This window comes from Oncorhynchus mykiss, chromosome 19 (assembly GCF_057628025.1).
Source record: "Oncorhynchus mykiss isolate SJ-2025 chromosome 19, ASM5762802v1, whole genome shotgun sequence".
NCBI lineage: Eukaryota > Metazoa > Chordata > Actinopteri > Salmoniformes > Salmonidae > Oncorhynchus > Oncorhynchus mykiss.
The window spans coordinates 66,536,556-66,561,008 of NC_143040.1; the positions used below are offsets into that span (position 1 = coordinate 66,536,556).

General features: G+C 44.0%; 1 protein-coding gene across 1 annotated transcript; it reads left to right on the plus strand.

Moving 5' to 3' along the window:
- LOC149975298 (uncharacterized) lies at nt 1–24,096 on the plus strand. Its single transcript, XM_090211547.1, has 4 exons — nt 1–626; nt 17,191–17,297; nt 18,077–18,161; nt 23,278–24,096. Exons 2-4 carry the CDS (start codon nt 17,204–17,206, stop codon nt 23,543–23,545), a joined length of 447 nt encoding a protein of 148 aa, XP_090067673.1. The 5' UTR covers nt 1–626; nt 17,191–17,203; the 3' UTR covers nt 23,546–24,096.
- The last annotated feature ends 357 nt before the right edge of the window (nt 24,097–24,453 follow it).

A 24,453-nucleotide genomic window follows, 5' to 3' on the forward strand; every position in this document is an offset into this window, starting at 1 on the left:
TACCCTGAGATTGGAGGTGTGTCGTTTTCATTAACGCCTAGGGCCAGGCAAGCAGACCTGAAAAACTAGCTGCTCTGGATTATACTTCCCAGCATGACCAGCCTACACACACACACTCCACAGAGAAGTAACAGAAACCATCTGACATTCTGTTGTGTGTGTTTTGTATTCCTCCCCTGTGTGTATAGCGCGTAGTTTGTGGTTTCTGCGTCTCGTGGGATTTTGTGATTTCTTCTTTTCGACCGCCATTGTATCCCCCCCCCCCCCCCCCCCCCCCCCAATCTCCTTCCCCAGCTACAACGGTCTCTGAGTGGACTATGCCCCCCCTCGGCTGAGGGAGTGGGTGCCAGGCGCTGCTTTTGATGCTCCTGGAAGAATGGTCTGGAACAGAACTTGACAGACAGCGGAGACAGTTAGTTGAGCAATCTGAAAAGAGGAAAAGTTGTGACAAAGGGAACTGTCTCTCACTTTATTTCCCATATACTATATCTCTACCAGTGTCTGCTGTATCTGTGAGTGAGTTGGTCACAATACTGGCTCTCAGACAAGCTAATCTGGGAGTGGGATAGAACCGAGTAGCCGAGAGGGGGGGGATCCCAGACGACTTGACGACCGCCAGGCAGCAGGTGAGTCTCAGGTGCAACACCAAAGCCGGTCTATCTTTCTTTAAGAGCACTAACTACTTTGTTGTTGTTTTTTTTACCATTAACAATTATTTCCATAGCCTTGAATTTATGAAATGTGTTAATTTTCTTATATATGAAGACTGATTCCTCTCTGTACTGTTCTAAAAGTAGATTCTTGACCTGTCATTCTACTTTCCAGCAGCTAAAGAAAATGTAATCTAGCCTTTTGTTTTTGTGGATGCTCTTCAACTCACACTTCCCTTATGTATAAGTGGTTTGATAAACTCAATATGTGTCTACTAATCGATAAACAGTGTTAGACAGTACTAGATGAATGTCTTGTTTGTGGCACAGTTCATCGTTGTCTCCTTTATGTGAAGTACTATAAATGTATTATTGTCCCGACTGTCTTTTGAAAGGCTGCTAACAAGGCATTCTGAACTGAATGAAGTCATTGCGCAGGTACACCCTTTTCACAACACAAACGAAGACATGCTCAAGTGTTTTTTGTTGTTGTTGTACAGTTTCAGAGTATATGTATCACATATAACAATAGTCCATTGTGTATCTATACTGTGTATCTATACTGCCAGAAATCCCTGTTGATACATTTAATACATTTTACCATTACAAATATTAATATATTACGTAATGACATTTTGGATTTGGATTTAATACATTCTCGTAACTTCTAAAAGCAGTGGTCTCTTTGCCTCTTAGGAAAGGCTTGTGTGCCTGGGGACTAGATGGAGCCCTTTCAAGGACCCAGACACTGGGGTCTGAAAAGTGGGCTATTGGTGAACGGTGAATTGCTTTGGAAACAATTAATCAAACCTGCAGTGGAAAAATAGGAGTCAACAAATGTTTCTGTAGTTTTAGCATGTGCCGAAGAGCCCGAACATCGTTGATGTTGTAGCTGCGTGACATTATATGAAGAGCGTCTAGCTGCACCTGTGCCATGTTACAGCCTCAGAGCTCGCTGTCTTTGATTGACTTGTTCAATATTGACTCAGACCTGCATTTTATTAAGGGTTAGGTTGCTCAGCTGATTGTACTGTGTAGAGAATGTCTAACCAGTTAACAATGCTAGGCCTTTCTGTTGTTGAGGAAACTAAATTGTCTGTTGGAAGTAAATTGTATGAAAAGAACAATACAACCATATTTGTTTGCTGAGGGAAATGGAGGGGATATTAGCTTTGTGGAACAGCATACACTACAAACATGTGGCTTGAGGGGTCAGAGAAGGGTTAGAGAGGGGTCAGAGAGGGTTAGAGAGGGGTCAGAGAGGGGTTAGAGAGGGGTCAGCAAAGGGTTAGAGAGGGGTCAGAGAGGGTTAGAGAGGGGTCAGAGTGGGTTAGAGAGGGGTCAGAGAGGGTTAGAGAGGGGTCAGAATGGGGTCAGAGAGAGGTAAGAAAGGGGTTAGAGAGGGGTTAGAGAGGGTTAGAGAGGGGTTAGAGAGGGGTCAGAGAGGGTTAGAGAGGGGTTAGATCAAGAAAGAGGAAGAACAGCAAATAGAACAAAAGGTACAGTTGAAGTCAGAGTTTATAGTCAGCTTTATGTTCAGTAGACTATTGGTTGTTGAATAAATGCAGATGATTGGTAGGGCATTGTTGTATCGGCCTATTTACTTTCCTGAGCTAATTGTGTAATGTACTACTGAAACAGCAAATGTTTCAATTTTGATGTCATATGTTCGCTTATTGATCTCCAAACGTCTACAACGTCCATGACTCATCTATACAACATGTGATCGTTAGTTATTAATGGCTGTCACCTCAGTAAATAGCCAAGCTGATAAATATGTAATTAGTAATCGCCCTGCTTCGCCCATGATTTAATGTTGAGTCACCAACAGAGACCTAGTTTTGTAATACTTGCTGCAGACTAAAGCTGACAGATCAAGAATGGTGAAATTGGAATTGGAAGCGTTAGTTGAGGTCCATTATTCTCTATTTTGACTGTCTGAAAATAAGACTAATTGACTATTGCCTGAGATTTGGTTTCAAACAGTTGACAGTCAACTGTTCGGTCGAAACCTTGAACAAACAATGTGTCAATGGAGGGAACCCCCTTTTGAGCCCTTCATAGTCTAAGTACAAAGCACATCCTCATCCGCTTTGATTATACCAACTAACTGTCTTCCAATACATGAGCTAATTCCAGCTGTGCATCCAAAACACTGAGAAAGGTCACATCTCTGTCTCCACCGTCAGCTGGGTTTCATGGGAAAGCCATGCGTGGGGGTCGTAAACCCCGTCTCACCTAGCTTCCTGATTGACCAGCTCAAAAGTGGATCTCATCCAATAGGAAGTGGCCCTGGAAGTGGAATCCAGCTGGCTGACCTGTGAATGAACCTGGCAGTAGGTGTTGCCTGGTAGTGGGTGTTGCCTGGCAAAATGTACCCGGAAGCCAGCTTTTTAAATATTGTTGTGATGGTTTTAGTTAGTGTGTTGGTTGGTAAGGCAGGTCCAGGATCAGATCAGTATAGGTAGCTTGCTTATTAGGACATGGCATGTGCTATCACAAAGGTAGTGAGGATAGTGGTGGGCATTGGACTCTGTTAACCTGAGAGGTTCTAAATAAACTCAGATATTGGCTGAGACAGCACTACTGACTTGATTCTGTCATAACCATGGGCAACACAGAAAATGGCTGATTTAAAAGACTACAAACTACAAATGACTTAGTTTTCGGAGCAAGGAGAACAATGCTTTGGTATTGTTTATCTGGCTGCTGTTAATGCTAACCCCTGACCACTAAGTTACCATGAGATGACAACAATACAGAGAACGGTTGACCAAGGAGGTTCCGCACTGATCCTTAGACTAACTTTTCTATTATGTTACTGAGTTTTTGTTTGAACAAGGGTGTATTACCAAGAACTAAAGATCTTGAGAGGGAGTAGGATCTGGCATCATAGAATCGTTGTTCTTCCTTTCTTACCAACTGCAAATATCTATGTCTGATCGTTTTACAGTCAAAGTCTCCATAGTGACTCACTTTATAAAGACTTCAGATCTGTGTGTTAAATCTGACATGATCTCCCGAGCTAGAGAACAGACTGCATGGAGGCCATGGTCTGAAAAAATGGGGGCAATACTCGACTGGCTTGTGTTTTAGGATATGCAGGCTCTCACCAGACATCATCGGCAACAACGTCGCCTATGGGCACAAACCCACCGTCGCTGGACCAGACAGGACTGGCAAAAAGTGCTCTTCACTGACGATTTGCTGTCTCACCAGGGGTGATGGTCGGATTCGCGTTTATCGTCGAAGGAATGAGCGTTACGCCGAGACCTGTACTCTGGAGCGAGATCAATTTGGAGGTGCAGGGTCTGTCATGGTCTGGGGTGGTGTGTCACAGCATCATCGGACTGAGCTTGTTGTCATTGCAGGCAATCTCAACGCTGTGCGTTAAAGGGAAGACATCCTCCTCCCTCATGTGTTACCCTTCCTGCAGGCTCATCCTGACATGACCCTCCAGCATGACAATACCACCAGCCAAACTGCTCATTCTGTGCATGATGTCCTGCAAGACAGGAATGTCAGTGTTCTGCCATGGCCAGCGAAGAGCCCGGATCTCAATCCCATTAAGCATGTCTGGGACCTGTTGGATCGGAGGGTGAGGGCTAGGGCCATTCCCCACAGAAATGTCCGGGAACTTGCAGGTGCCTTGGTGGAAGAGTGGGGTAACATCTCACAGCAACACCTGGCAAGTCTGGTGCAGTCCATGAGGAGGAGATGCACTGCAGTACTTAATGCAGCTGGTGGCCACACCAGATACTGATTGATACTTTTGATTTTGACCCCCCCTTTGTTCAGGGACACATTATTCAATTTATGTTAGTCACATATCTGTGGAACTTGTTCAGTTTATGTCTCAGTTGTTGAATCTTGTTATGTTCATACAAATATTTACACATGTTAAGTTTGCTGAAAATGTACGCAGTTGACAGTGAGAGGACGTTTCTTTTTTTGCTGAGTTTATAATACTGCAAATGTAATAAAATATCTAACGGATGCCACCTTTACTTTTCTCAACAATAAAACCCGAAAATGTGAAATGTTGTACTAGTAGAGCATGTCTTCAGGCTTCCACTAAAGAGATACACAACTTCCTCTCGGATTATGGATGAACTATGCCCCTTTCAGCCTCCACAAGAGGCTCAAAATATCTTGATTAGGTCACCCCTCTTAGAAAAAAGGGTTCCAAAAGGGTTTTCCTATTGGGACAGCTGAAGAAACCCTTCAGGTTCTAGATAGCACCTTTTTTGATAGGTGCTGAACTAAGGTTACCGTTTTAATTCCTCCCCTCACTTAAAAAAAAAAGTAAGCTGTTAAACATTTAATAATATTTTTATGGCCTTAGGTAGTGATTGACTTTTTCAACCAATGGATGGCTTATTATAACTGGCCAATTGATTGGATGCTGAATTTATATACTGTACTTTATTGGCTGTTACTATTTTGGGAGGGAGTTACTATGAGGTTGTTGTACTGATAACTGTGGAGTAGAGACACAGTGTCTGCATGTACATTGACTTCCAACATGTTGATCACTTTGGACAGAAGTTTGGATTTATGGAAAACAGATGTGGGGCCTCCCGGGTTCTGCCCTGCTCAGTTCCTTGCATTAGGAGAGGAGGTAGCTATCTACGCCCCCAGCGTGGAAAATATTCTTGCTGTTATGAAATTGTGTTTTGCATGTTTTGTGGTGGTGAAGCCATTTGAATGTAATCAGCTAGGAATGGGGCTGACTTTTTTCTCTCTCTCTGAGTGTGTGTATGTGTGTGTGTGTGTGTGTGTGTGTGTGTGTTTGTGTGTTTGTGTGTGTGTGTGTGTGTGTGTGTGTGTGTGTGTGTGTGTGTGTGTGTGTGTGTGTGTGTGTGTGTGTGTGTGTGTGTGTGTGTGTGCGCACATGTATCAAGTCAAATTGTATTGGTCACATACACATATTCAGCAGATGTTATTACGGGTGTAGAGAAATGCTTGTGTTCCAAGCTCCAACAGTGCAGTAGTATCCAACAGTGCAGTAGTATCTAACAGTGCAGTAGTATCTAACAATTCACAACAGTACACACAAATCTATGAGTAAAATAATGGAATTACGGTCATAAAAGGAAATCAGTCAATATAAAAAATGTCATTAGGCCCTAATATATGGATTTCACATACCTGGGAATACAGATACGCGTCTATTGGTCACAGATACCTTAAAAAATAGGTAGGGGTGTGGATCAGAAAACCAGTCAGTATCCAGTCTGACCACCATTTGCCTCATGCAGTGCAACGCACCTCCTTTGCATAGAGTTGATCAGGCTGTTGATTGTGGCCTGTGGAATTTTGTCCCTCTCCTCCTCAATGGCTGTGCGAGGTTGCTTGATATTGGCGGGAAATGGAACACGCTGTCGTACACGTTGATACAGAACATCCCAAACATGCTCAATGGTCTGGTTAGTTTACAGACCATGGAAGAACTGGGACATATTCAATCATATTCAGCTTCCAGGAATTGTGTGTAGTAGATCCTTATGGCATGGAGCTGTGCATTATCATGCTGAAACATGAGTTGATGGCGGCGCATGAATGGCATGTCAATGGCGTCAGGATCTCGTCAAGGTATCTCTGTGCATTCAAATTGCCAAAGCTAAAATGCAATTGTGTTGGTTGTCCGTAGCTTATGCCTGCCCATACCATAACCCCACCGCCACGGGGCACTCTGTTCACAATGTTGACATCGGCAAACCCCTCACCTACACGACGCCATACACGCTGTCTGCCATCTGCCTGGTACAGTTGAAATCTGTGAAGAGCACACTTCTCCAGCATGCCAGTGTCCTTTGAAGGTGAGCATTTGCCCACTGAAGTTGGTTACGATGCCGAACTGCAGTCAGTTCAAGACCCTGGTGTGGACAACAAGCAGGCAGATGAACTTCCCTGAGACGGTTTCTGACTGTTTGTGCTGAAATTCTTCAGTTGTGTAAACCCACAGTTACATCAGATGTCTGGGTGGCTGGTCTCAGACCATGCCGCAGGTGAAGAAGCCGGTTGTGGAGTGGTCTGCGGTTGTGAAGCCGGTTGGGTGTACTGCCAAATTCTCTAAAACGATGTTGGAGGCAGCTTATGGTATAGAAATGAACACTAAATTATCTGGCAACAGTTTTGGTGGACATTCCTGTAGCCAGCATGCCAATTGCATGCTCCCTCAAAACTTGATAATTCTGTGACAAAACTGCACATTTTAGAGTTGCCTTTTATTGTCCCCAGCACAAGCTGCACCTGTGTAATGATCATGCTGTTTAATCAGCTTCTTGAAATACCACACCTGTCAGGTGGATGGACTATCTTGGCAAAGGAGAAATGCTCACTAACAGGTATGTAAACAAATTTGTGGCCAAAATTTGAGAGAAATAAGCTGTTTGTGCATAATGAACATATTTTATTTCAGCTCATGAAACATGGGACCAACACTTTACATGTTGTGTTTAGATTTTTGTTCATTATACATAGGGCAGCAACCACTCATAAAGTGACCAGTGTTGCATGAATATACATATGGCAGCAGCCTCTAAGGTGCATGTTAGAGTACCCGCGTGGTATCTGGCTAGAGACAGTGACTAAGTTCAGGGCAGGGTACTGGGCGGAGGCCAGTTAGTGGTGACTATTTAACAGTCTGATGGCCTTGAGATAGAAGCTGTTTTTCAGTCTCTCGGTCCCAGCTTTGATGCACCTGTACTGACCTCGTCTTCTGGATGATAGTGTGGCGAACAGGCCGTGACTCGGGTGGCTGAGGTCCTTGATGATCTTCCTGTGATGTCAGGTGCTGTAGATGTCCTGGAGGGCAGGCAGTGTGCCCCTGATGATGCGTTTGGCTGACCGCACCACCCTATGGAGAGCCCTGCGGTTGCGAATGGTGCATTTGCCATACCAGGTGGTGATACAGACAGACAGGACGCTCTCAATTATGCATCTCTAGAAGTTTGTGAGCATCTTAAGGGCCATGCCACATTTATTCAGCCTCCTGGGGTTGAAGAGGCACTGCTGCACCTTCTTCACCACACTGTCTGTGTGGGTGGACCATTTCAGATTGTCAGTGATGTGCACGCTGAGGAACTTGAAGCTTTTCACCTTCTCCACTGCAGCCCTGTCGATGTGGGTGGGGACGTGCTCCGTCTGCTGTCTCCTGAAGATCACGATCAAGCTCCTTCGTTTTTGTTCACGTTGAAGGAGAGGTTATTTTCCTGGCATTACTCCACCAGGGACCTCACTTCCTCCTTGTAGGCTGTTTCGTCGTTGTGGAGGTGAGGGCCCCTGGCGGAATGGTGCCAGGAAAATAACCTCTCCCTCAACGTGTGTGCAAGCTTCCGTGTGTGTGTGTGCGAGAGAGTGTGCGGGTGTAGTACTAGCTGCATGTAATGGTACAAAGGCTGCTCTTCCGTGTTCCAGGGTTTTCAGCTTTTTATAGCCGATGCAAATGTTGTTATCGTTTGAAGCACCCCGTTCAGATTGAATTATATTGTATTGAACTCTTAGTAGCCGCCACACAATAACCCAGAAGCCAGGTTACTGGATGAAGCTGTTACACAAAACACACTTACTGTTTGATTAGTTCATTTTTAAGGTCATGTTTAAGAAGTGTTAGCTTAACTTAGGGCGTTGTAATTTCATCCAAGTAATTTTTAGTTTTGGTATTTAGCTAGCAAGCATTTTTGGAGCGTGTTGAAAATATACAAAAACTTCCAAAAAAAGTAAGCTATCCCTTTGAGCACTAGGAGTAAGTCAGTGATCTACTAATATTCTAAGAAAGGGGGAGATGCTACACCTATTAGCATTAGCCGTAACGCCAGTGAGAATACTAACCGTTTATTTTCAATAGACCGCGCAGTGCATTCTGGGTCGAGGAGAGCACTCCTTTAAGGAGTCAATTGGGCGCTAGCTTAACCACCCAACTTAAACATGAGCTGTTTACTATTAACTTGTTCTCCCTAATATTGTATACAGTGCCTTCTGAAACTATTCACACCCCTTGACTTTTTCCACATTTTGTTATGTTACAGACTGAATTTTAAATGGATTAAATTTAGATTTAGCCTACACACCCCATAATGCCAAAATACACGATAATGTCAAAGTGGAATTATGTTTCTCAAAATATTTACAAATTAATTAAAAATGAAAAGCTGAAATGTCTTGAGTCAATGAGTATTTAACCCCTTTGTTATGGCAGCCTAAATAAGTTGAGGAGTAGAAATGTGCCTAACAAATCACATAAAAGGTTGCATGGACTCACTATTTGTGCAATAATAGTGTTTAACATAATTTTTTAATGGCTACCTCACCTCTGTACCCCATACATACAGCAGACATTACATATCCCTTTGAGCATGGTGAAGTTATTAATTACACTTTGGATGGTGCATCGATACACCAAGTCACTACAAAGATAAAGGCATCCTTACTAACTCAGTTGCCGAAGAGGAAGGAAACTTCTCGGGGATTTCATCATGAGGCCAATGGTGACTTTAAAACAGTTACAGAGTTTAATGGCTGTGATAGGAGAAAACAACTGAGGATGGATCAACAACATTGTAGTTACTCCACAATACTAACCTAATTGACAGAGTGAAAAGAAAGAATCCTGTACAGAATACAAATGTTCCAAAACATGCATCCTGTTTGCAACAAGCACTAAGGTAATGCCTAAAAAAATGTGGCAAAGCAATTCACTTTTTGTCCTGAATACAAAGTGTTATGTTTGGGCCAAATCCAATACAACACATTACCATTACCAATGTCCATATTTTCAAACATAGTGGTGGCTGCATCAATCATGTAATTGTTAAGGACTGAGGAGCTTCTCAGGATATTTTTATTTTACTAGGCAAGTCAGTTAAGAACAAATTCTTATTTTCAATGATGGCCTAGGAACAGTGGGTTAACTGCCTGTTCAGGGGCAGACGACAGATTTGTACCTTGTCAGCTCGGGGATTTAAACTTGCAACCTTTCGGTTACTAGTCCAACACTCTAACCACTAGGCTACCCTGCCGCCCCGGAAGCGAAATGGAGCTAAGCACAGGCAAAATTGTAGAGTAAATCCTGGTTCAGTCTGATTTGCACCAGACACTGTGAGATTAATTCAACTTTCAGTAGTACAATAACCTAAAACACAAGGCCAAATCTACACTGGAGTTGCTTACCAAGAAGACAGTGAATGTTCTCGAGTGCCAAGTTACACTTTGTCATTATGGGGTATTGTGTGTAGATGGTTGAGAAAAAAAAATATATTTGATCCATTTTGAATTCAGACTGTTACACAACAAAATGTGCAATAAGTCAAGGGGCATGAATACTTTCTGATGGCATTTTAGCTTTGAAATCAACACAGTCGTGAAGAAGGTACGACAACACCTCTTCCCCCTCAGGAGGCTGAAAAGATTTGGCATTGGCCCTCAGATCCTCAAAAAGTTCTACAGCTGCACCATTGAGAGCATCTTGACTGGCTGCGTCACCGCTTGGTATGGCAACTGCTTGGCATCCGACCGGATGGCGCTACAGAGGGTGGTACGGACTGCACAGTACATCACTGGGGCTGAGCTCCCTGCCATCTAGGACTTTTATTCCAGGCTGTGTCAGGGGAAGTTCAGATAAATTATCATAGACCCCAGCCATAGACTGTTCTCTCTGCTACCGCATGGCAAGCGGTACCGGAGCGCCAAAACTGGGACCAGAAGGCTCCTGAACAGCTTCTACCCCCAAGCAATAAGACTGCTGATCAGTTAATCAAATGGCTACTCTGAGTATCTATTTTGCACTGACTCTATGCACTGACTCTATGCACTGACTCTATGCCCTGACTCTATGCTCTGACTCTATGCTCTGACTCTATGCCCTGACTCTATGCCCTGACTCTATGCACACTCACACATACTTACATTGACACTCCAAAGACACACATGTGCATATTCACGGGGTGAAAGTAGATTTAATTTCTTTCCGGTTGGAGACCTCCTATGTATGTAATCATAGAATTCCATATAGAACCTCTATTAATTCAATAGGATCTGTGGGCCTCATTGTAAAGATTTGTATTTTTTTTTTAAACGTATGACCTTTTATTGTGGCATAAACACAACCAGTCATGATGTTTTCATCTGATTGTCAAACCATCACTTCAAAGGTCTCCTTTACGAGGCGCCTGCGTACGTTCATCCAACAAAATTCCAGCCTCTAAACAATGGTAAATGGAAAGAGTAATCTGTTACACAAAACACCACAAAGTCTCATGACATTTGGCGAATCATCATGAGGCCAGAATGAATGCCTCCACCGCTGTCTTCTCGTGTCTCGGGTGTCAGACATTCATCTCTGCCTTGGCTAAATTTCTGTGTTCTCATCGAACCACATCGCATTTTGGAACGTTGTCATGCCTAATGATGAATAATTTTACATTTTGTTTTAATTATGGTGACAGGCTCATGTCCCCCCCCCCCCCCCCCCCCCCCCCCCCCCCCCCACACACACACACACACACACACACGAACACTTTCACAAACGCTGCTGCTACTCTGGTTATTATAAATCCTGATTGCCTCACTTTTACTCATACTGACATGTGTATATCACCTAAACTACCTCGTAACCCTGCACATATACATGATTGGTCAAGAATCCTCATTTTCCAAGCGTTATGCATTTCTCCACCCTGTATAGTAAATATACATTTACAGCTCTTAGGGTTAGGGTTAATTACAGTAGGTCAGTTAGGACATTAACAGATTAACAGGTGCCTCTATTGCTTGCTTTGCTCACTTATTCCTTCCTTAGTTTGTTGAAAGGCTTATGGAGCGAGCAACTCAAACTACGCAACCGTTTCTAATTTAGGGCGAGCAAAGGGAAGGTTTGTAAAGGGAAGGTTCCGTACCAAAATAGATAGTGCTGACTGTGCCATCTACATTGTTCTGTAAACTGTACAATCAACATTGTTGAACAAGGAGAGACACAACGTCTCACATCGTTATTGTCTTGGTCCTATTAATAGTTCATGCTCAGGCGTTACAGGGAAGACATCCTCCTCCCTCATGTGGTACCCTTCCTGCAGGCTCATGCTGACATGACCCTCCAGCGTGACAATGCCACCAGCCATACTGCTTGTTCTGTGCATAATTTCCTGCAAGACAGGAATGTCAGTGTTCTGCCATGGCCAGCGAAGAGCCCGGATCTCAATCCCATTGAGCACGTCTGGGACCTGTTGGATCGGAGGGTGAGGGCTAGGGCCATTCCCCCCAGAAATGTCTAAATGGCTGCCCAAGGTAGGCCAACTGCCCAAGGTAGGCCAACTGCCCAAGTGTAACGGATGTGAAACGGCTAGCTTAGTTAGCGGTGCGCGCTAAATAGCGTTTCAATCGGTGACGTCACTTGCTCTGAGACCTTGAAGTAGTAGTTCCCCTTGCTCTGCAAGGGCCGCGGCTTTTGTGGAGCGATGGGTAACGATGCTTCGTGGGTGACTGTTGTTGATGAGTGCAGAGGGTCCCTGGTTCACGCCCGGGTATGGGCGAAGGGGACGGTCTAAAGTTATACTGTTACACAAGGTAGAGCAACTTCCCAAGGTAGAGCAACTTCCCAAGGTAGGCCAACAGCCCAAGGTAGGCCAGCTTCCCAAGGTAGGCCAACTTCCCAAGGTAGGCCAACTGCCCAAGGTAGGCCAACTGCCCAAGGTAGAGTAACTTCCCATGGTAGGCCAACTGCCCAATGTTGGCCAACATCCCAAGGTAGGCCAACTTTATTCCTGTGGCTCGCCCATTTTGTTGGTGAGGATATGGCAGGCATGACTCAGGTGGCTCTTGGACTCATAAATGATTCATGACTCATACTCTGACTCATGTCAATTGAATGACTCTGACTCAAGTCAAGTTTCATATCATTCCTATGACTGAATAGCCTCCATGCTAAGATTTCAAAATACCTGTTCAGCAGGTACATCGTTAATATGACAGACTTTCTTGCAGGGAGATGCCAAGCACCAAGATCATTAGCAATCATCTTACAATAACCTAGGTAATAAAATGAACATATAGCCACTTTGTAGGACATGTTTTTACCTTTTTAATGGGCCAAACTGTAGTCCTACTACCAATGATTCTTATTTCCAAGGTCTATACAGCAAATGCTCTAGCAAATATACAGCAACGACCAGCAAAATAAGCACAACAGAAACCTGAAAACACCATCCAACCTGGAACTGAGTGAGTAATGTTTAGTCTGAAGCTAAACTCAGCAACAACAAAAAACGTCCCTTTTTCAGGACCCTGTCTTTCAAAGATAATTCGTAAAAATCAAAGTAACTTCACAGATCTTCATTGTAAAGGGTTTAAACACTGCTTCCCATGCTTGTTCAATGAACCACAAACAATTAATGAACATGCACCTGTGGAACGGTCGTCAAGACACTAAAAGCTTATAGACAGTAGGCAATTAAGGTCACAGTTATGAACACGTAGGACACTAAAGAGGCATTTCTATTGACTCTGAAAAACACCAAAAGAAAGAGGCTCATGGTCCCTGCTCATCTGTGTGAATGTGCCTTAGGCATGCTGCAGGGAGGCATGAGGACTGCAGATGTGGCCAAGGCAATAAATTGCAATGTCCATACTGTGAGATGCCTAAGACAGCGCTACAGGGAGACAGGATGGACAGATGATCGTCCTCGCAGTGGCAGACCACGTGTAACAAAACCTGCACAGGATCGGTACATCCGAACATCACACCTGCGGGACAGGTACAGGATGGCAACAACAACTGCCCGAGTTACACCAGAAACAAACAATCCCTCCATCAGTGCTCAGACTGTCCGCAATAGGCTGAGAGAGGCTGGACTGAGGGCTTGTAGGCCTGTTGTAAGGCAGGCCCTCACCAGACATCATCGGCAACAATGTCGCCTATAATGTTTTTCGGCAGGGTAGCCTAGTGGTTAGAGCGTTGGACTAGTAACCGGAAGGTTGCAAGTTCAAATCCCCGAGCTGACAAGGTAGAAATCTGTCGTTCTGCCCCTGAACAGGCCGTCATTGAAAATAAGAATTTGTTCTTAACTGACAGATCTTCCAAAGGTGGTGGAGTGGCAATCTTTATCAAGGAACATCTTCAGTGCTCCGTTGTCTCCACCAAGTCTGTCCCCAAACAATTTGATTTGCTGGTTTTAAGCATTAAACAAATAGCTCTTTGTTGACTGTTCCTGGGTGTTATCATCAACCATCAGCAACGGCCTGTACCCTACCTGCCATAAACTCTCTCCTGGCCCCTTACACTTAGTCTGAATTTGTCCTGCTAAGTGACCTAAACTGGGACATGCTTAAACCACCTGACCAAGTCCTAAAGCAACCCTACATTTTTATCAGAGTATTACCAATCCCACAAGGTATGACTCCAAACACCCAGAAAAGGCTACTCTCCTTGATGTTATCCTGACAAATAATCCTGATAGATATCAGTCTGGTGTTTTCTGTAATTAGTGATCACTGTTTTACAGCCTGTGTTCGTAATGGCTGCTCAGTGAAACGACCTGTCCTTAAAATAACTTTAATGAGCAAGCCTTCCTTCATGACCTGGCCTCTGTAAATTGGTGTCGAAGACGCTTGGACCTTCTTTTTTGATATTTTCAGTGAAATTGTTAACAAACACGCCCCCATAAAGTAAATGAGAATTAAAAACAGGTTCAGCCCCTGGTTCAACCGTGATCTGACAAAGTTACTCCACCTCGGCACACGCATATTCAGGCTGACTGGCTCTAGTTCAGGTAAATTAGAAATAAGTGCTCTCAGGCTATCCAGAAGGCCAAAGTTAGTTACTTTAAGGAGTTCTCTCTTTGTGGGTCTAACCCCAAGAAGTTTGGAAAATGGTTGAAAAGCTGAAGAATAAACCCTCTTCTTCACACTTGCCCATGTTACTTAATGTTAATGATGTGGTTGTTACTGACAAGGACACATGCGGAAGTCTTCAATCATCACTTCATTAAGTCAGGATTTCTATTTGACTCAGCAATGCCTCCTTGCCCGTCCAACATTTCCTCACCTCCCTCTTTTTCCCCTGCCCTGCTACAAAGTTTCTCCCTGCAAGCGGTCACTGAGTCTCAGGTGTTTGGAAGACAACCACGGTGCGTCCTTTATTTAAAAGGGGAGATCAAGCTGATCCTAACTGTTATTGGCCAATTTCTATTTTGCCCTGTTTATCAAAAGTGTTGGAAAAACTTGTTAATAATCAACTGACTGGCTTTCTTGATGTCTATAGTATTCTATCTGGTATGCAATCTGGTTTCCGCTCAGGTTATGGATGTGTCACTGCAACCTTAAAGGTCCTAAATTATATTACCATTGCCCTTGATTCTAAGCAATGTTGTGCTTCTATTTTTATTGACTTGGCCATAGCTTTTGATACGGTAGACCATTCCTTTCTTGTGGGCCAGTTAAGGAGTATTAGTGTCTCTGAGGGGTCTTTGGCCTGGTTTGCTAACCACCTCTCTCAAAGAGTGCAGTGTATAAAGTCAGTATATCTGCTGTCTCAGCCACTGCCTATCACCAAGGGTGTACCCCAAGGCTTGGTCCTAGGCCCCACGCTCTTCTCAATTTACCTCAACAACATAGCTCAGGCAGTAGGAAGATCTCTCATCCATTTATATGCAGATGATAGTATTATACTCAGCTGGCCCCTCCCAGGATTTTGTGTTAAAAGCTCAAAGCTTTCTTAGTGCCCAACAATCTTTCTCTGCCCTTAACTTTGTTCTGAACACCTCCAAAACAAAGGTAATGTGGTTTGGTAAGAATAATGCCCGTCTCCACACAGGTGTGATTACTACCTCTGAGGGTTTAGAGCTTGAGGTAGGTAGTCACCTCATACAAGTACTTGGGAGTATGGCTAGAGGATACACTGTCCTTCTCTCAGCACATGTCAAAGCTGCAAGCTAAGGTTAAATCAAATCAAATGTATTTATATAGCCCTTCTTACATCAGCTGATATATCAAAGTGCTGTACAGAAACCCAGCCTAAAACCCCAAACAGCAAGCAACGCAGGTGTAGAAGCACGGTGGCTAGGAAAAACTCCCTAGAAAGGCCAAAACCTAGGAAGAAACCTAGAGAGGAACCAGGCTATGAGGGGTGGTCAGTCCTCTTCTGGTTGTGCCGGGTGGAGATTATAACAGAACATGGCCAAGATGTTCAAATGTTCATAAATGACCAGCATGGTCAAATAATAGTAATCACAGTGAACAGGTCAGGTTTCCATAGCCGCAGGCAGAACAGTTGAAACTGGAGCAGCAGCACGGCCAGGTGGACTGGGGCCAACAAGGAGTCATCATGCCAGGTAGTCCTGAGGCATGGTCCTAGGGCTCAGATCCTCTGAGAGAGAGAAAGAAAGAAAGAAAGAAAGAAAGAAAGAAAGAAAGAAAGAAAGAAAGAAAGAAAGAAAGAAAGAAAGAGAGAATTAGCGAGAGCATACTTCAATTCACACAGGACACCGGATAAGACAGGAGAAATACTCCAGATATAACAGACTGACAGCCATCAGATTTGCCACCAATGCTCCTTGTAGGACACATCACTGCACTCTATACTCCTCTGTAAACTGGTCATCTCTGTATACTCATCTCTGTATACTGCTTATTTATAAAACCCTCTTAGGCCTCACTCCACCCTTTCTTAGATACCTACTGCAGCCTTCATCCTCCACATACAACACCCGTTCTGTCACTTAAATTTTGTTTAAGGTCCCTAAAGCACACACATCCCTGGATCGCTCCTCTTTTCAGTTCGCTGCAGCTCACGACTGGAAGAGCTGCAATAAACACAGTTTTATCTCATTTTTTTCATTACATCTTTTTTTATTTAACTAGGCAAGTCAGTTCAGAACAAATTCTTACTTAAAATGACAGCCTAGGAACAGTGGGTTACCTGCCTTGTTCAGGGGTAGAATGAAAGATTTTTACCTTGTCAGCTCAGGGATTCGATTTAGCAACCTTTCGGTTACAGGTGCAATGCTCTAACCACTAGGCTACCTGCCTCCCAAAAATCACTGACACTTACTGACAGTTGGGCTGCTTTGCGTGATATATTGTTGTCTTTACCTTCTTGCCCTTTGTGCTGTTGTCTGTGCCCAATAATGTGTGTACCATGTTTTATGCTGCTATCATGTGATGCTTCTGCCATGTTGTGTTGCTACCATATAGTTGTCATGTTGTGTTGCTACCGTGCTGTGTTGTCATGTGTTGCTGTCATTCTATGTTGATGTCTTCAGTCTCTATTTGTGTAGTGTTGTGGTGTCTCTCTTGTCATGATGTGTGTTTTTTCCTATATATATATATATATATATATTTTAATCCCAGCCCCGGTTCCCGCAGGAGGCCTTTAGCATTTTGGTAGGCCGTCATTGTAAACAATAATTTGTTCTTAACTGGCTTGCCTAGTTAAATAAAGATTAAATAAAACATTCAAATAGAAGAAATAAACATAATCTCAATGTGAAGGTTACTGCAGGTCTTGAATGTACCATATGACTGCGTGTTTTCTCTCTCTGCACAGGATATTGTTGAAGATGACTTCAACTGTCTCACCTGAGACCAACTTCACTACAGCCGTCTCAAATACCACGACCACCACCAAGTCCAAAGAACAAATACTCACCCAGAGTAAGTGGGAGAGGGTGTCACAGGAGGTTGGTGCCACCTTCATTGGGGAGGACAGGCTCATTATAATAGCTGGAGGGGAATCGGTGGAATGCTGTCAAATACATCAAACACATGGTTTGATGCCATTCCATTCGTTCAGTTCTAGCCATTATAATGAGCCGTCCTCACCTCAGCGGCCTCCATTGGGGTGTGTGTGTGTGTGTGTGTCTGTGTGTGTGTGACATGTGTACTGTGAGTGTGTGTGTGTGTGTGTGACATGTGTGTGTGTGACGTGTACTGTGAGTGTGTGTGTGTGTGTGAGTGTGTGTGTGTGTGTGTGTGTGTGACACGTGCGTACTGTAAATTAGTGTGTGTGTTTTTTTCACACGTCAGTTTATTTGGAGTTGAAATGAAAAAAGATTCAGTAGTTAATAAACTATTCAGAATATTTTCTAAATTCCACCAAGTGGTTATCGTCAAAACAAAACACTTCCCCTATGGAAGTTCAAATCAATTGGATAGTATGGCCTAAGTTAAGATAAGCATGTGCTGATAAATAACATCCCAGTGCGTCATACCATCTAATCATGATGTACTGTAAGGGACGGGCAACAACTGATACTTAACCTTTTCACTAAAGGATACATCTACAATCCCTCCTAAATATGCTACCTATCAACAACGAGAGGCTCAACACAGTATGCAAGATGGCTGACGAAGGAATGTTGATGACAATATACTAAATTATCATTCACTCTCACGAATAAATAACATGTTACCGTTCTGCTCCTTTCTTCCAGGTTCAGGGGCTATGATTGCTGTCATCGTAATTGGTATAATTATCCTCCTAACTATACTGCTTGTCATCCTGAAGACATACAACAGGTCAGGCTGCATTCCATATAAATAGGCCTCCATGACATTCTCATGGTGTTTTCACACTTAGTTCCTTTCAGCCAATTTTTGTGAACTCAGTGTGGTTCGCTTAATTTTTTGTTCCGGGTGAACATTCCAAAGGAACTCAGACCCCTCAAAAAAAAGAACAAAAAAAGAAGTGAACAGAACTGAAACCATCTCTGGAGTTGGTCTGAGTTCAGTTTGCTTGAATTTCGCGATCCGGGTCCCTTTTTTAGGGCAATGTGAACACAAAGCTCCCCAGGTTCGCTTGTCATTATTCCCGCACCACACACTAGACTACTGCAACACTGTTTCCCCTGCCATAACCCCTCACACTAGACTACTGCAACACTGTTTCCCCTGCCATAACCCCTCACACTAGACTACTGCAACACCGTTTCCCCTGCCATAACCCCTCACACTAGACTACTGCAACACCGTTTCCCCTGCTATAACCCCTCACACTAGACTACTGCAACACCGTTTCCCCTGCCATAACCCCTCACACTAGACTACTGCTATAACCCCTCACACTAGACTACTGCAACACCGTTTCCCCTGCTATAACCCCTCACACTAGACTACTGCAACACTGTTTCCCCTGCTATAACCCCTCACACTAGACTACTGCAACACCGTTTCCCCTGCCATAACCCCTCACACTAGACTACTGCAGCACTGTTTCCCCTGCCATAACCCCTCACACTAGACTACTGCAGCACTGTTTCCCCTGCCATAACCCCTCACACTAGACTACTGCAACACCGTTTCCCCTGCCATAACCCCTCACACTAGACTACTGCAGCACCGTTTCCCCTGCCATAACCCCTCACACTAGACTACTGCAACACCGTTTCCCCTGCCATAACCCCTAACACTAGACTACTGCAACACCGTTTCCCCTGCCATAACCCCTCACACTAGACTACTGCAGCACCGTTTCCCCTGCCATAACCCCTCACACTAGACTACTGCAACACCGTTTCCCCTGCCATAACCCCTCACACTAGACTACTGCTATAACCCCTCACACTAGACTACTGCAACACCGTTTCCCCTGCTATAACCCCTCACACTAGACTACTGCAACACTGTTTCCCCTGCTATAACCCCTCACACTAGACTACTGCAACACCGTTTCCCCTGCCATAACCCCTCACACTAGACTACTGCAGCACTGTTTCCCCTGCCATAACCCCTCACACTAGACTACTGCAGCACTGTTTCCCCTGCCATAACCCCTCACACTAGACTACTGCAACACCGTTTCCCCTGCCATAACCCCTCACACTAGACTACTGCAGCACCGTTTCCCCTGCCATAACCCCTCACACTAGACTACTGCAACACCGTTTCCCCTGCCATAACCCCTCACACTAGACTACTGCAACACCGTTTCCCCTGCCATAACCCCTCACACTAGACTACTGCAGCACCGTTTCCCCTGCCATAACCCCTCACACTAGACTACTGCAACACCGTTTCCCCTGCCATAACCCCTCACACTAGACTACTGCAGCACCGTTTCCCCTGCCATAACCCCTCACACTAGACTACTGCAACACTGTTTCCCCTGCTATAACCCCTCACACTAGACTACTGCAACACCGTTTCCCCTGCCATAACCCCTCACACTAGACTACTGCCATAACCCCTCACACTAGACTACTACAACACCGTTTCCCCTGCTATAACCCCTCACACTAGACTACTGCAACACTGTTTCCCCTGCTATAACCCCTCACACTAGACTACTGCAACACCGTTTCCCCTGCTATAACCCCTCACACTAGACTACTGCAACACTGTTTCCCCTGCTATAACCCCTCACACTAGACTACTGCAACACCGTTTCCCCTGCTATAACCCCTCACACTAGACTACTGCAACACTGTTTCCCCTGCTATAACCCCTCACACTAGACTACTGCAACACCGTTTCCCCTGCCATAACCCCTCACACTAGACTACTGCTATAACCCCTCACACTAGACTACTGCAACACTGTTTCCCCTGCTATAACCCCTCACACTAGACTACTGCAACACCGTTTCCCCTGCCATAACCCCTCACACTAGACTACTGCTATAACCCCTCACACTAGACTACTGCAACACTGTTTCCCCTGCTATAACCCCTCACACTAGACTACTGCAACACCGTTTCCCCTGCTATAACCCCTCACACTAGACTACTGCAACACCGTTTCCCCTGGCATAACCCCTCACACTAGACTACTGCAACACCGTTTCCCCTGCTATAACCCCTCACACTAGACTACTGCAACACTGTTTCCCCTGCCATAACCCCTCACACTAGACTACTGCTATAACCCCTCACACTAGACTACTGCAACACCGTTTCCCCTGCTATAACCCCTCACACTACACTACTGCAACACTGTTTCCCCTGCTATAACCCCTCACACTAGACTACTGCAACACCGTTTCCCCTGCCATAACCCCTCACACTAGACTACTGCTATAACCCCTCACACTAGACTACTGCAACACTGTTTCCCCTGCCATAACCCCTCACACTAGACTACTGCTATAACCCCTCACACTAGACTACTGCAACACTGTTTCCCCTGCTATAACCCCTCACACTAGACTACTGCAACACCGTTTCCCCTGCCATAACCCCTCACACTAGACTACTGCTATAACCCCTCACACTAGACTACTGCAACACTGTTTCCCCTGCTATAACCCCTCACACTAGACTACTGCAACACCGTTTCCCCTGCTATAACCCCTCACACTAGACTACTGCAACACCGTTTCCCCTGGCATAACCCCTCACACTAGACTACTGCAACACCGTTTCCCCTGCTATAACCCCTCACACTAGACTACTGCAACACTGTTTCCCCTGCCATAACCCCTCACACTAGACTACTGCTATAACCCCTCACACTAGACTACTGCAACACCGTTTCCCCTGCTATAACCCCTCACACTACACTACTGCAACACTGTTTCCCCTGCTATAACCCCTCACACTAGACTACTGCAACACCGTTTCCCCTGCCATAACCCCTCACACTAGACTACTGCAACACCGTTTCCCCTGCTATAACCCCTCACACTAGACTACTGCAACACCGTTTCCCCTGCTATAACCCCTCACACTAGACTACTGCAACACCGTTTCCCCTGCCATAACCCCTCACACTAGACTACTGCTATAACCCCTCACACTAGACTACTGCAACACCGTTTCCCCTGCTATAACCCCTCACACTAGACTACTGCAACACTGTTTCCCCTGCTATAACCCCTCACACTAGACTACTGCAACACTGTTTCCCCTGCTATAACCCCTCACACTAGACTACTGCAACACCGTTTCCCCTGCCATAACCCCTCACACTAGACTACTGCTATAACCCCTCACACTAGACTACTGCAACACTGTTTCCCCTGCTATAACCCCTCACACTAGACTACTGCAACACCGTTTCCCCTGCTATAACCCCTCATACTAGACTACTGCAACACCGTTTCCCCTGCTATAACCCCTCACACTAGACTACTGCAACACCGTTTCCCCTGCCATAACCCCTCACACTAGACTACTGCTATAACCCCTCACACTAGACTACTGCAACACCGTTTCCCCTGCCATAACCCCTCACACTAGACTACTGCAACACCGTTTCCCCTGCCATAAAACTCCATCACACTGGTGATGTTGATGCTTCTGAACATTTCATGGGTCTCAGAAAATATCTGTACTATAACAAATAACATTTTAGCACATTTACTATTGAATTGTATATATTGTCCTAATCCAGATGGTATTGACTGTATATGTTGTCCTAATGCAGATGGTATTGACTGTATATGTTGTCCTAATGCAGATGGTATTGACTGTATATATTGTCCTAATCCAGATGGTATTGACTGTATATATTGTCCTAATCCAGATGGTATTGACTGTATATGTTGTCCTAATCCAGATGGTACTGACTGTATATATTGTCCTAATCCAGATGGTATTGACTGTATATGTTGTCCTAATGCAGATGGTATTGACTGTATATATTGTCCTAATCCAGATGGTATTGACTGTATATATTGTCCTAATCCAGATGGTGTTGACTGTATATGTTGTTCTAATCCAGATGGTATTGACTGTATATGTTGTTCTAATCCAGATGGTATTGACTGTATATGTTGTTCTAATCCAGATGGTATTGACTGTATATGTTGTCCTAATCCAGATTATATATTGTTCTAACCCAGATGGTATTGACTGTATATGTTGTCCTAATCCAAATGGCATTGATTTTATATGTTGTCCAAATGCAGATGGTATTGACTGTATATATTGTCCTAATCCAGATGGCATTGATTTTATATGTTGTCCAAATGCAGATGGTATTGACTGTATATGTTGTCCTAATGCATATGGTATTGACTGTATATGTTGTCCTAATCCAGATGGTATTGACTGTATATGTTGTCCTAATGCAGATGGTATTGACTGTATATATTGTCCTAATCCAGATGTTATTGACTGTATATATTGGCCTAATCCAGATTATATGTTGTTCTAATCCAGATGGTATTGACTGTATATGTTGTCCTAATCCAGATTATATGTTGTTCTAATCCAGATGGTATTGACTGTATATGTTGTCCTAATCCAAATGGCATTGATTTTATATGTTGTCCTAATGCATATGGTATTGACTGTATATGTTGTCCTAATGCACATGTTATTAACTGTATATGTTGTCCTAATCCAGATTATATGTTGTTCTAATCCAGATGGTATTGACTGTATATGTTGTCCTAATCCAGATGGGTTTAACTGTATATGTTGTTCTAATCCAGATGGTATCGATTGTATATGTTGTCCTAATGCAGATGTCGCTGACTTGTCCTGATTATTCATTAGAAATGAACTAACATTTAAAAATGCAATTTATAACTACAGTATGTGGGCCTAGAGTTTTTCCTGGTCAGGTGACAAGGCCAGGGAAATCTCAGGGTCCTAAAGTTGACTTTTAGAATATAATAATTTAGGACAATTATTTTTATGGCATTTGGATTTTAAAAAAAGTAACATATTCAAATGTCTTTCCCTTTCATCAGGCGGACACATGCTTCCAGAGTGCTGGGTAGGGGCTCCAAAGGACCACCTCGTCAGAAGATGTCTTCCTCTACAGTGCAGACCAGCATACCCTTGGGAAATCTAGGAGCCAGCTATCTGTCTGGCAGCTTTGCTCTGTCAGAAAATGGATTCCGGCTACCCCGAGTGGAACTAAGTAGCCTGGACCAAAACAACTTGGAGCAGCAGAGTACGGGGAGCAATTCGACAGTGGTCACCATGCATGATACTCCCTCACTGGGAAATACATAGCAGGCCTCTAATTTATTGGACAGGTAACAAAGTCAGCATATCATGCTTGAAAACAAATGATGAACAAAGTGGTGCCATAGGGAGGCAATGGACATCTGTGGCCACTCCTGTGGACATAAACGACTGCTTTATTGACTATAGTGTTCAGAACATGGAAGCAATGATCCTGCTGTTATTATTATAGCTGTGCTTCCAACAACCATGAGGATAAGCGTTGGAGGAGACATGTCTAGTTATTCTATGTGTGTAAAATTCTACGGGAGGGAGTTGTTGACAGGGGTTTTGAATTGATTCACATTACTCTGATGTGAGTGTGTTTTGTAACAATAATGTTGTTATGGTTTTCACCATGCAGGCGAAAATCATCAGAATGTTTCTGTGAAAAGTCAATAATAGTTTGAACCCAGTGGAGCTGTAGAAAGCAGAAAATTATGAAAATAGGAAGTCCTAACTAGTTTGCACTTTACACCTATCCTGTCCTGTAATTGTTTGGTTTGTTGTTCTTGCATTGAAATGAATACTGAAAATAAATGTTGATATTTCTAAAAGTGTTTGCGTGTTTCAGCTTGAACATGATTAAATCTGCATTTCACTATTTAGCGGACAGTTGTATAGAACAACTAGGTGAGTTGGTGACATTTTTCACTTCATATTCACTTTTTTATATCACTGCCATAAATTTGTTAGAAAATGAACTGATTCACTTGTATGTAGTAAATCTATATCCGACAATAGCGAAATGGCTGGAGCCTCTGTCAAGCCTGAGAACAACATCAGTTTTGATGAAAAGATCGATGACAAGATCAATCAATCAAACGTATTTAAAAAGCCCTTTTCACATCAGCTGATGCCACAAAGGGCTATACAGAAACCCAGCCTAAAACCCCAGACAGCAAGCAAAGATAACA

What these genes read in the sequence shown, in the direction of transcription:
- LOC149975298 (XM_090211547.1), top strand. Translation starts at nt 17,204, where the DNA reads ATGACTTCAACTGTCTCACCTGAGACCAACTTCACTACAGCCGTCTCA. An exon ending in AGAACAAATACTCACCCAGA is followed by an intron (nt 17,298 to 18,076) that starts GTAAGTGGGAGA and finishes CCTTTCTTCCAG; the next exon opens with GTTCAGGGGCTATGATTGCT. An exon ending in ATCCTGAAGACATACAACAG is followed by an intron (nt 18,162 to 23,277) that starts GTCAGGCTGCAT and finishes CCCTTTCATCAG; the next exon opens with GCGGACACATGCTTCCAGAG.